Source organism: Phyllostomus discolor, chromosome 7 (assembly GCF_004126475.2).
Source record: "Phyllostomus discolor isolate MPI-MPIP mPhyDis1 chromosome 7, mPhyDis1.pri.v3, whole genome shotgun sequence".
NCBI classification, from domain to species: domain Eukaryota; kingdom Metazoa; phylum Chordata; class Mammalia; order Chiroptera; family Phyllostomidae; genus Phyllostomus; species Phyllostomus discolor.
The window spans coordinates 50,527,695-50,541,296 of NC_040909.2; the positions used below are offsets into that span (position 1 = coordinate 50,527,695).

Below are 13,602 nucleotides of genomic sequence, written 5' to 3' on the forward strand. Positions count from 1 at the left end.
TATGCCATGTTGCTAACCCAGGAGAAACCTCTGGGAAATGTCCATACAATTCCAAGAAAACAGAAGGCAGACTCAAGGTCACTGCACTGAAATAGTGATAAAACACATCTCCTGCCTCTGCCTCACATCCAGATAGACACACTGACTGATTCTGATGGGAAAAATTAATCTTAAATTATGCTAGGTTTGATTTAAGCAAACTTTTCATGAACACATGCTTTGAATACTCTATCTGGTTGTTACACGTAAGGTGCCAAAAGATATGGTTACGTGCAAATGGTCTTTTCCCCATGGAATCTTATTTAAGTAAGAAAATAAGACCAATTTTTATAAAATACCTTTGCTGCATGGAAAACAACCACAGTTTTAAAAAAAAAGTAAGTAAGACCAGAAGAAAACAACCAGAGTAAAAATTCTTCAAAGGGAAGGAAACACTGATGAAGGCTGGAGTTGACAATAAAAACATCTCAGAGGAGAAGAACAGGAACTAGACCACACAGGAGGGGATGCTGGGTCGTACCGACTGCTTGCCCTGGAATGGCAGACAGGAAGGCTGACCAGGCAGGCAAGAGAGCACTGCTGAAGCTTGCAGGGTGTCTGGGCACCACCGTGGTGATTCAGGGAGACAAAAGAGACACTACATGCAAAATAGATGGAAAGGGACAGCTAGGCAGAAAAGGGAACCCAGCATGGTTTCTGGGGAGTGGTTTGAGAGTGTGGATAGAGAGACAGACTTCTGGGGTTCAAATCCCAGCTCCAGAAAGCCCTCTCTGTGTGTGATTCTGCATCTAATTACCAATTCTTTGTGGGGTTGTCATGGGGGAATTTTTTTTAATACATATTCACTTCTTTTTAAAAAAGATTTTATTTATTTATTTTTAGAGAGGGAAGGGAGGGAGAAAGAGAAACATCAATGTGCAGCTGCTGGGGGCCGTGGCCTGCAACCCAGGCATGTGCCCTGACTGGGAATCGAACCTGCGTCATGGGGGAATTTGACTGACTTAATATTTGGAAAGATTTAGAACAGGGCCTGGCACATAGGTGCAAAATAAATAAGTAGAGACAATAAATTTCTAGGAAGAAGTGACCTCAGGCACACTGCTTGAATTTCCTAATCTAATCCTGAAAATGGCAGGTAATCCCTCCCCAAGGCTACCCACCTGATGACACATAAACAATGCAATTGTTTTATGCTCTACTCTTCACCCCAAAATCAATGTATACTTTTTATTCCTATTGTTTTAGATTTGTTGATTTTAGAGAGAGGAAGGGGCAGAGAAAGACAGAGGGAGAGAGAGAAACATGGATTTGTTGTTCCACTTGATGATGCATTCATTGGTTGATTCTTATATGTGCCCTGACTATGGGTTAAACTCGTAACCTTGGTGTATCAGGGCAATGGTCTAACCCACAGATGGCAAACAGTAGGCCCGTGGGCCAAATCCAGCCCTCCACCTTGTTTTATCTGGCCCAGCACTTTGTTTCTACCCAGCGGCAGCACCGAGCTCTCACTTAACAGTTAAGGAGTAGTGACATTTATACAGTCCTAAAATTACATTTGGCCCTTTGAAGGTAATTGTGAGGCTGGTATGGTCCCCGGTAAAAATTAGTTTGACACCCTTGCTCTAACCAACTGAGCTACCCAGCCAGGGTTTATTCCTATTTTTGAAATCAAATGGTTTTTATGTATGACTAAAACACCCTCTAAAAAAATCAACCATCATGTCTACTCTAGACCAGGAATGGGTGTTTCTGGTTAGATTAATGCTTCCTGGGCCGAATCTTAATTCTAAAAGTTGCTTTTCTGGGTGCTTTTCTCTTCACCATGCTGGTTTCATACCAGTATTTTGTGGACTCCTGAATACATGTCTGTCAAAAATTAAAAGAAGTCTCCCAATGGGAACCAGGAAGAAAAGGTCATACTCACCTCGGGTTCTGAAAAAGAAAGGGTGATAATTGCTTTCATTTTTAATGGAAGGAAAAGGAACAATCTTTACAAAGTAATCCGTCTCAAACTTCATATTCAGGAAAGGTTGAGATTCCATTCCCTAAACGGGAACAAAAACACAGGTGACATCATGGAGAAATTACCCACCCCTCCATCTACCAGAGAGAGCTTCATTCTCCCCTGACAATCACCCAGCAACAGTTCCAGAGCTGGGGGGTGTGTCTTGGGGAAGGAGGAAATCAGGTCTATTTTTTGGACCAAGGTTAGGTATGGATACCTCAATGAAATGAAGATCAACAATGCTGTCTGTTTTTGGCAAGGAAGACAGAGCTTGTAAACACTGAACTTCAAAGATGGTAGGAAGGAGCCCACATACAAGCCAAAGAGCATAAAACACCTTCCAGGATGGCTGTTCCAGCACGTAACCCAAGGTGTGTTTACCACTGAGAGGTGCCAGAGGATTTCTGAGGGAGTATGGAGCAGGCTGGCAGTGTTGCTGGCCATTCTTGTCCACCTTGGCAGGTGGGGCAGACCCCAAAGACCCCCCTTCTCTAGTTTCACAGACTGTGAATAGACCATTCAGGCCCCTGAAACAATGCGTGTCTTCAGGAGCACATTCCCTACGTGTGACTTACAGTCCTTTTGAAGCTACTGTTGAGCTGCTTTGGGTCCTTCAGAATCAGTTGCTGGCACTGCCGTCCCTCTGACTTTAGCTCCTCCAGTATTACCCGAAATCCTTTCAGGAATTCAATGCCTAAGCAAAACAGAATGCTTTTACTAAAAGTTGAGCCCAAAGAGGACCACACCAAGACACATTATAATTAAAATGCCAAAGGTTAAGGATAAAGAGAGAATCTTAGAAGCAGCAAGAGAAAAGCCCTGATTTACCTACAAAGGAGTTCCCATAAGACTGTCAGCTGATTTCTCAAAACAAACTTTGCAGGCAAAAGGGACTGGCAAGAAGTTTTCAAAGTGATGAAAAGCAAGGACCTACAACCAAGATTATTCTATCCAGCAAAGTTATCATTTAGCATGGAAGGGCAGATAAAGTGCTTCCCAGACAAGGTAAAGCTAAAGGAATTCATCGCCAAGCCATTATTTACATTAAATATTAAAGAGACTTATTTAAGAAAAAGAAGGATATCAAGACTACGAACAGTAAAATAGCAACAAATTCACAACTGTCAACAGCCAAACCTAAAAAACAAAAACAAAGTAAGCAAACAACTAAAAACGGGAACAGAATCACAGATATGGAGATCATCTGGAGGGTTACCAGCTGGGAGGGGGAAGGGAGAGAATGGGGGAAAAGATACAGGGAGTAAGAAGTACAAATGGTAGGTACAAAATAGACAAGGGGAGGTTAAAAACAGTATAGGAAATGGAGAAGCCAAAACACTTATATGCAGGACCCACGGACATGAACTAAGTGTGGGGGGATCATGGAGGAAAGGGGGGTACCAGGCAGAGGGAGAAAAATGGGGAAATATTGGGACAACTGTAATAGCAGAATCAACAAAATATATATATATTTTAAGTGTGGACCTAATTACTATACTTTTGAACACACTTTCCTTCCTCCAACATTATCATCTTCTCTACTTACATGGCACAGTTAAAGGAAGTATTATTCTGGCCAGAATATCTGAGTTTATAGAAAGGAAAAACACATATCCTGCATTCCTCTGGTACAGGCCAGGTGATTTTCTCTGTCACACCATTACTAATCAATTAAGCTCTAATCCAGCCAGCCATTTCACATATGCCCATTGCCTCTGTGATATCAGGGTTCAAATATTTAGACTCAAGTCACAAATGAACATAAAAAGTCTACTGTGGAATGCATAATTTCTAGGTCATTAAAAACAGGGTGTATCTAACTGATAATTCCCCATGCTGACTAGGGACCCTCCCCAAATCACTGTTTTCACTTTCAGTTTTAGTCCTGTCTTTGCTGGTATGTGTCAGTGAGCAATGTACAAAATTCCCAACAAAGTGTGTGTCTGCACCCAAGGGGTTACTAGGCTTGAGATTAAATAGTTGAGAAGAATGCCTATGTGATTTACAAAGCCGCTCTTGCTCTAATCATGCCTGAAAGGCAGACACCCAAGAGCTGCCCAGTGTGTGCTCTTCACACAGCACTCAGAGGCCCCGAGACACCCACAGTGCTGCTGAAAGGCACAGGCCCAGCCTCCTGCCACCTGAGCTTCCCCTGCTGCACGTTGGACTAGATGCTTTCAAAAGGATTAAGCTCTGATGTCCACAAGAGCCAGTACTGGAGCTCTGTATCCCACGGAGACCGGAGTGGTCCGAGTGCAGCTGGAGATCCCCCAAGCCGGCCTCAATTGGCACGATATCAATTTCGCATTCTTTCTGAACACTAGACAAGGAGACATTTTCAACCCTTCCCCTCCCAGGGCCAAAGTAATTACACAGGATGCAATTAACCAGGTGGGAAAATTATGGATGGCAAAGGCCAGGGAAATCTCTTTCTCTTTTGAGTAGATTCTCCAATCCTATAACTGTTTGATGAAGAACACATATTTTATGGTGGGCAGGGCAAAGGAGCTATAAGTAGAGCCTCCTGTTTCAGGGGGTCTGATTTAAGAGTGTGCAGGGGGAGACTCTGTTGTATTTCAATCACAAAGCTTCCTATGGGGGTGACCAGCTGACCAACAGCTTGAGAACTGAACATGCTGACAAGATCTGGCAACTATTTAAGTAGGTCTCACAAGAACTTGCCTTTTGAGATTCTGCCTCTCAGCCCCGCCCCCAATTTTCAAAATAAATTCTTACTATTTATATTAATATTTTCATGTAATGCCCCCAGAACTATTGTTTTAACAAAAGCCAGGTGATTAGTATGATTAAAGACCCATATCTCACAATTACATAAAAATTCATCAGCTGGGGTGGCAGTGGGTGGTTTTAGTCCTTATTTTTAAAAGACCTTCCTGAAAACCCACTACACCAAGTCTGGCAGTGGGTGGGGAGAGGCAGCAAATGTAAATCTTAAACCACAGTAACACCTTTATCACAATACTGTTAGCACCTTGTAGTTACATAATGTTCAGCAATGTTATAGGGTAGCTTCCCATAAAGGAACGTATTTACCCCTGCCCATCACTGAAGTCATTGAATCTTCCTAACAATCACATAAAGAAGGTATTATTACCCCCATTTTATTCATGAGGAAACTGAGGTGTAGAGACACTAAATGACTTGGCCAGGTCACACAGGAATGAAACGGCAGAGGTGAGATTTAAACCCAGAATGCTCTTAGCCCATATGCTTTTCTGGCTCCCAAGGAGCTTCCTGGACAGAACTTCACAGAAACTGATAGAACCTGTCCAGCCACCTCCCCCACACCCGCCAAATCATCGTGCAGGTGAAGCACAACCTTCTGCCTCACAGTTCCACAAGCTGGCTCACTACCCCAGCTAACATCTCTTACTCGGAGCCTGCAATTCGTCAGGTCAACCCTAGGCATTTAGCCTTACATGGACCAACCACTTCCCTTTTATCCACAGAGAATGTTTGCATCTTTAAATGTTAAGATAATGTTATTTTTGGAAGCTCATTGGATACAGACCCAGCAGTATTTACATGAATAAGTGAGTCAGGCCCACAGGTCTGATTCATCCTCCCTCTCCCTGCACTCACCTCTCCTGCAATCTGGTTCTTCTGAGATTTATCACATTCAGATTTCAAATTCTGACTTTATTTCACTTTTCCCTTGGCCAGACTTTTTTTTATCCTATGGCAATGCCAAAGGACCAGGTTCTGATGATAATAACAATAGCCACGGTTTTTTAAGAGCTCTCTCTAAAAATGTGCCTTGTTTGTCTCTAACTCTTACAACAAACCAAGGGGCAGTCATCTGCACTTTACAGATGGGGAAGCTGGGGCTCAGTAAGATCTGAAGGTCTCTTGTGATCCGGGTTCAAACTCAGGCCCATTTGAAGAAACGGGCCTGTCCCATGTCCCACACAACTATCCTGTCCTCTCCTGTGTATCATCAACTCATTAAAGAAGACAAGTAGACATGGCCCTAACCTGAATCTGGCCAGATAATGTGGATTTGCTTTTTTCAGTTTCTTTGTTTTAGTTTGTTTTTTTTCAGACCACACTATTTAATAAAAATTCAATTAGTTGCCAACATTTAAAAACTGTTTATTTCATGGTTTCTCATGAAAACTGGATTTTCCTGAAAACTCACAAAATGTGCCAGTGCTGGGCCTGCACATCTCTGTGTGGCTAGAAACCATTAATGCTGAATGCCAAACCCTCCACGTCTTGGATGGGCCACCCATCCTCCCACTATGGCTGAGACACAGAGGCCAAGCAAGCCTGTGACATTTATCACTCACACACTGGTATTTTTCAAGCCCACATCTTTCTCACTAACAGCCAAGGGAACAAAAGATGAGCCACAGGTCACAGCATCAAGCCGTGAGCATGCCCAGCACGTGTATGCATAAAAGTAGGAAGCATGTCTGTGCCCAGGCCAACCAAAGCTACTCTCACGTCAAGACCTTCCTGGCTCCTGGAGGCCCTCAGGTCTGGGATCCCTGCACTGGGCACTACCCACCCAGGCCAACACAGTGGATTCCATTTTGACCACTTACCAAGGGCCCCTGGGGACCAAAGAATGGTGACTGCCACTTGGTCGTGGCAAGCATACTGACTGATGGTGATGTTCTGGGCATCAGCAATCACATGCTTCCCCACTGGATTCAAGTATGTGGTACAGTCTAGAGAGTTGGGAGAACAAGAACAGTCACATTAGAAACTGTAGTTTTTAATAGAATAACAAGACATTTTTAAAAATTTGTATCTTTATGATAAAAAACAAAAAGTTCAAAGAAGTTTTTATTTATAAGTTCATCCTCCCCAATTACATACAGCATGTCTGCAGATAACCAAATCCACTCTGTGTGCCTCAAAAGCCCAAATATGACATCAGAGGCTGACAGTTTGGGAGACTCTCAAAGGCTGCAGTGGGATGTATTTTTCGTACCACTAGCACCACCACCCACCCCGAGTTAAGTTCCAGGACAGTGTTAGAAGGATCCTACATGGGCTGGGTTGTGTGTGTATGTGGCATGGACTTTTTTACTATTAGGACATTTTACCCAAATCAATAATTATTTACCTAATTCAATCAGTTTGCAGTGTAACAGAGTGAGGTAAAACAAAACAATGGCTAAATAACCTGGGTTTACTTGTTTTCAGAAGAAACCTAGAGGGCAAGGTACATGGGGAAAAGGAAATAAAATGAGGATGTAAACTCAGGGGAGAGTAAAGACTGTGAAACAATCCAATTAGTAGCTGCAAAAGATACTGACTGACTTAGTGATAAGCAAAGCACCTTCAAATGTTAACTAGCATCAACAAAGGTAAAACTTTTGCTCCCACACATGTTATCAAAGACACCCACAACACCCACTAAAATCACAGTCCACACTGCTGAAAAAACAAAACCCCTGATTCTTTGATTTTTCTGTGGACATGCTTCACTGCCACCTGTCAATGCAACCATGACAATGAGAGCAGCTGCACCACCTGGTTTTGCTAAATATACCTTCAAAGGCTGCAAGATCCTAAAGAGCTGCCAGAAGCCTCCAGCCAGACTCGGGCTGGGATTTCTCAGAATGGCCACTTGTGCAGGGAGAACCACCAGCCATCCCTGGCAGACAGCAATTCATGATCCTTCCTGCTCCATCTCCATTTCCTTCTCAATGATTAAACTTGAAAATTCTTTTGTATCTTCTGTAAAAGGCCTTCCATTCCATCAACCCACCTGTTACCCCTCTGAAATCAGGGTGTTTTCCTTCGAGGGGAAGCATTTAGAGGTATTTTCTAAGCTCAGTGAGCCTACTATATTCCCCCTCATGCTTCCTCACAAACTGTGCCACACATCTGCCATTTTTATGACTAAAATGTTCACTGGATATTGAAAAATTAAAAGAGAATACTGGAAAAATATGAAAGTCACTCAGAACCTCTCACCACATAGAAGTAACTGCTAATATCTAATGGATAGCCTTTTAACATGCACACAATACTCCTCCTTCTAAAATTTCTTATTAAAGTACAACATATGTGCACTAAAATAGACCCCTTTTTTAAATGTTTTATTTATTTACTTTCAGAGAGAGGGGAAGGGAGAAAGAGAGGGAGAGAAACATCAATGTATGGTTGCTTCTCATGCACCCCCGACTGGGGACCTGGTCCACAACCCAGGCATGTGTCCTATGCCCTGTCTGGGAATCGAACTGGAAACTTTTCCATTTCAATCCACTGAGCCACATCAGCCAGGGCACATCCTTCTGTTTTAAAACTTGATCCCCCACACTACTTTGTGTCCTGCTGTCTTGCCTTCCCAAATTAGGTGTACTCCTAGCTGCTTCAAAAACAGCCCTCAACATTTTAATATTACTTCTTCTGAAAAGATGTTAATAATTAATAAAACTGAAGTCTCCTCTGATGAAAATTCACTCTCAATGCAGGGCTCTTACCATCCTCAGCACAGACCCTATTACTCAAATGAGTTCTGAATCAGAAGAGCTCAGTCTACAAAATTCCTGGCTGAGCCCAGTTTCCCAATATAAAAAAGGACAAGACCCCATCATGCTTGTAAAATTCAAACATTTTCATTTATTGAGGTCTACAGTGAAAGAGAAATCTTTGTTTTCAGCTTTAGGAAAAGATGCATGAACAAGAGGAAAGCATGGGTTTTTTTTCTTTGTTCATTCCTAATGCCAAAATTAGTATTCTCTGGCTTTCTGTAAATAAAATTATGCAAATAAAAAGTCTAAGAATTAAGAAAATGTATTACAACCTACTCAGGCATTACCCCCTCAGAGGCTGAAGAAGAAACAAGAAATGCAATGTGAAAGGAGGCAAAGAGACCTGTGAAATTTGGTTTTAATTTAATAGCAAGATATTTTCTTTCTTTGTAGCATTAAATGGCAAAGGAATAAAAAGTAACAAGTTTTGTAGTTTAATACTTTTGGTGAAAACTTGGTAATTGGTTCTTAGCTATTTCAAACAGAACTAGTAACCAGTCAACTAAGCAATAACAGGAACTTCCTTGTGGAAAGGAGAGAAATACCTTTCTTGATGGAAAACAATGGATGTACTTTACACAGATGGTATCCAATTATTAGCAAATCTAACATTTTGAATTTTGGTTACAAAAAATTGTGCCCAAAACGACATTTTGCCAAAATTCAACTGAATTTAGATGTCTCAGGAATCATTATGAGTTGTGAATTAAATTCTAAATAAATGCTGAAGAATTAGAAAAAAAATAATGAGTTAAGAGATAGGCACTGGCACATGGGACAAATATCCAGTCCCATGAAGAAAACAATAAAATACTTTTTACAGGTATAGATCCTCTTTCACAAATCGCCGTATTAAATCAGAGATGCAAATACTTGCTTGCAGGTGAACAGAAAATAGGAACTCTTGAATGTAATACAAGATCTTCCAGGACCAAGAACATATACTAGAAATTAACTTTCTAACTCAAAGGTCTCTTACACATGTCTCTACTTAGCTGAATTATGTATCATGGACTTGCAAATCCTTCATTAGAATCACAGCATTTACTAAAAACATGCACACACCACTAACATGCAATGACTGTTTCATATGTAAGTCCTCACTGATTAACTTAAAGTATCCACATCAGCCACTGCAGGCATTAATTTGACATATATAATTGTATCTTAAAATTGTTAGATTGTATATGCCATGTGGAAAACCCTGCTTTAGTTGTGATCATTCCAGATGCCTCCCGTGACCTACACCTCTTACTTATTACATGAACTCATAGCCATCTCCAAGAGATAAATCAAATGTCAGGGATCACTAAATATGAGTTAGCCTCCTTCTTGTCATTTTTACTTTTAAGTTATGGCTCATAAGGCTAAAATGCTCACAGTTCTATATAATTACTTTCTTGGGGATGAAAGCCCATGAGGGGGTTGTTTATGCTTAATCAGAAAAAGCACCCCAACTTGCCCTTAGAAAACAAGTCAGCCAGGAAGCCCTGAGAGAAGGGGTCAAAAAGGTGCTTGTATTTCAACTCTAGTTGGAATAACTTCTAATATTAATAGATATTAAGATTACCTGTTTAAGCCTCAAAATGCTGAGGAATGACTTAGATTGGTTCTGCTTACTTTTATACTTTACATGCATATACTTTACTATGACATTCATATGCAAAAAAAAAGATGCTGAGGAAGAAATTAATCTTTGTTTTATAATGAGAAAACTGAGACTTGGAGAACTCAAATCACCTGCCACAGTTCACAGCTGGTAAGTGGGGAAGTACGTTTGGAACCCAGGCCTGATTGAGAAACAGCCAACCAAAGGCCCCTGGGCTGGTCAGGAACCCAGATTCACCTGTGTTTCTGACAATTTTTAAATAAATGCCAATATTAAAAAAATGTTCATACAAGAAAATGCAAGTCTCCTACTCTTCTTGGAAATCATTTCTAGTTATACTTGGGGGGATTCCTCAAGGCCACAAGCAGCTGGAACGGAGGAGCCAGTGCTGCTTTGCGACCAAACGTGCCCATCCAGGATGCCACTGTCCCACCATGCCCTGCATCCTGCACTTGAGTAGCTTCACGCCTGTGTCGCCTGCTGGGTCCCACAGACAGCTGCATTTGTTCTTAAGAACATGACCATGTCCTGAGGAAATCAGGGGAGGTCTCCATATACAACTTCTCTAAACACTACAGAGGACACTTGACCTGTCCCAAATTCTCAAGTGGCTTAGTTCAGACTGAGCCACTTTGGCTCTGCTGACAAATCTAAGCAGGTTCAGAAATTCCTTAACCCCAGGACCCACAGCATCCTTGATTAAGCACGACCGTATAAGCTTTAGATCACTCAAAGGGCTTCATTCTTTGGAGGTCAAGGCAGTTACTTACTGTCATATCTGAAGGTGATATTGTGCAGCCCGCTGTTTCTGCTAGCTGGCCCCACTCCCTGTGGGAAAACAGGAAAACATGATGAGGAGTGAAGCCAATTTGCTTTTCCGGCACAGATCTCCACGGAGTCAAAACGCGCACAACTGCAGAAACCCAGGGTCATGCCAGTCACTGAGCAGCACTTCACTCTTTCCATCCACGCCGGCCCCTCTGGCTGCCAGACTCCCCACAGCCCAGGAGATTCCTAACTATCGGGCCATGGGGATCATGAGCACTCACTTCCCCTAAGACAACAGGAGCAGACTGTTCTGTATTTGGGGCTTAAATAATGATTCATTAACAGTAAAATTGGGAGAGAGATGAGTTGCCAGCTGGAGCCCTACCAGTTGGATCTGCTTTGAGCACTGATTGGTTATAAAATTTGTTAACCAGGCACTCTCGTCCAAAAGCTCTATTAAGTCACGACAGATAGGCAATTCCTCAAGTCTAAGGAAACAGGTTTCTCATTCCAAGACCAGGAATGAGTGTGGGAACAAGCTGTTATTTTTAATGAGAAAATTCTTCACTGCATCCATACCTTTGCTTGGAATATATAGGGTGGGTCATAAAAGAAAAAAAGACTTTAAAAGGTCTAACTCTTAACTCTTGGTGATGTGGCTGTTAGCCATCTGCACTCTTAACAGCAGGGATAACAACTCCACCAGACTTCCCACTTTAATTACAGCATCCGCAGAGGGAGCCCCGGAATCCTCCTGTTGGCCCCACCTTTTCCTAATCCACCACTTATCCATTATGGGAAAGAGTAGCTACAGATCTACCGACTCTGACTTAACTGTTTCTATGGTTATCTGAAAGTGTGCTATTCAGCATTAATTGCAGATTCTCCAAAATATGTTAATTCTGAAATGCTAAATGATGGGAAAATATTCTAGCCACACAGCTGAAGTTTCCACTCAACAAGGGGGATGTTGGGGAAACCATATGCTGACAGCCTGGTATTTAATGGGCAATTGTTACACCGAGACAAAAAGTGCAGAACGCTTCTGATGGGGCCCAGGGTCTCAGACCACAGCCCCAGCATATCCATATGCTGCAGGCATGCTCACACTGCTTACCCTGAAGCCAGGCACGCCTACTGAAACTGTATCCCTGAGCTCAGATAAATGTGGACCTTGGGAAAGCACAGATGTGCAGAAAGGGACAGACAGAGACACACACACACACCACTTTAATTCTAATTAAAGTGAGGAGTGAGCAGCAACAAAATCTAAGTCAGCATGGCATACCAGCCCAAGAACTCCTGGGCTGGTCACCCTCCTTCTCCAGCTTTCCTCCTTCCATCCTCCCTTCCCCCACATTTATACAAGATTCCAGAATTTCTCACCTGAACTGAAAAACTTTGGAAAGTGTTGTTACCTTATTAAAAGCCTAAACTCTGCCATAACTGCTTACAGACCAGGCCAGTCTGTGCAACTACAGGACACTCAACTTCCAGATGGCCAAGACCAGAGCAACTGGACCAAGCAGGAGGCCAGGAGACAATACAATCCCCACACCCAAACCACACCCTCCCCCTCCCTTACAAATCCCTAGGACACAAATTCACCCACCATCTATTAGGGGCCAGGTATAGTAGGGAGCAAAGCAGCCACTGTCCCTGCCCTGAGGAGCAAAGTAACTAGATATGTGGATCACACAAAGGGCACACAGACAAATCCCAAATCATATCCAGCCCTCCAAGAAGTCTCAATGTAGACGTCATACAAGATATATGTAGAGGGGGGAGAGCCAACCATAAATAAGCATACAGTATATGAAATGCCACAGACAGCACCTCAGGAAGGATGAAGATGAACCAAGGGTAAGGATAACCCACATCAGACGCTTCAAAGAGGGAAGGATAACTGAGTTAGAATGGACAGGAAAAGGAACATCATGGGAGGGAAACAAAAATGCAATCTAGAGGCCAAGGTAAGTATCTCAATCTTTTTATCCTCCAGCTGGATACCAATGGCAAACCACTTCATCCAGTAGGTCCAGGTCTCCTCCCCTGAATTTTTTAAAAGACAGTTTGCATGACTTCCCTGTGGGAAGGATGTAAGGCATACCTTGTGAAGCCATGAAGAAGAAGCACTTTTCAAAAGGGAAATGCATTCCATTTAACAGCATGCTCCATGATACATAGGACCCTGGTGACCAATCACCTTACTTGTAGGACTTTGTCAGCTTTTCCTCTTTGTTTTCCTGTCCTCCCTATATTTCTATTGCAACATGTTTTTAACAGAAAATTATTAGGCACTTGCAATGAGCAATGCAGCATGGAAAGGAGCCCAAGACAGTGAGATGTTCTATATCACTTGTATATACAAGAACCTAAATCCCTCCAAATAAGGTCTGTGATGTGTGTGGAGCTGTTCCAAATGAACTGGCCTCAAAGGATGGTGAGGCTTGCATGCAGTGTCCTTCTCTACTCACTGAGCATTCCATCTAGACCCTGATGGGCTGGGCACTTAGCCCTGAACTAGACCTGGATCCTGACCTCAAGAGACTGGCTACTAATGTGCAAACCTGCCCTCATTCCTTTGCTCCAAGCCCACAACAGGCTCCCTGACCTTCCTAAACCATTCCTGATGTGGCACTCCTTTCTACCCTCTTCCAAACCCTCTGGGTACTGCACTTCCACGCAGCACGCTCTTGAGCACT

General features: G+C 42.6%; 1 protein-coding gene across 2 annotated transcripts in view; it reads right to left on the bottom strand.

Annotated features, from left to right (window-relative positions):
* IL17RD (interleukin 17 receptor D) overlaps positions 1 to 13,602 on the bottom strand; it is a 66,620-nt gene that overhangs the window by 15,940 nt on the left and 37,078 nt on the right. For both annotated transcript variants that reach the window (XM_028518078.2, XM_036030940.1), the window contains exons 2-5: positions 10,900 to 10,957; positions 6,577 to 6,702; positions 2,584 to 2,702; positions 1,928 to 2,048 (exon numbers count right to left, since the gene is read on the bottom strand). In XM_028518078.2, the coding sequence (XP_028373879.1) occupies positions 1,928 to 2,048; positions 2,584 to 2,702; positions 6,577 to 6,702; positions 10,900 to 10,957 (424 nt within the window). The remainder of the gene's footprint in view (positions 1 to 1,927; positions 2,049 to 2,583; positions 2,703 to 6,576; positions 6,703 to 10,899; positions 10,958 to 13,602) is intronic.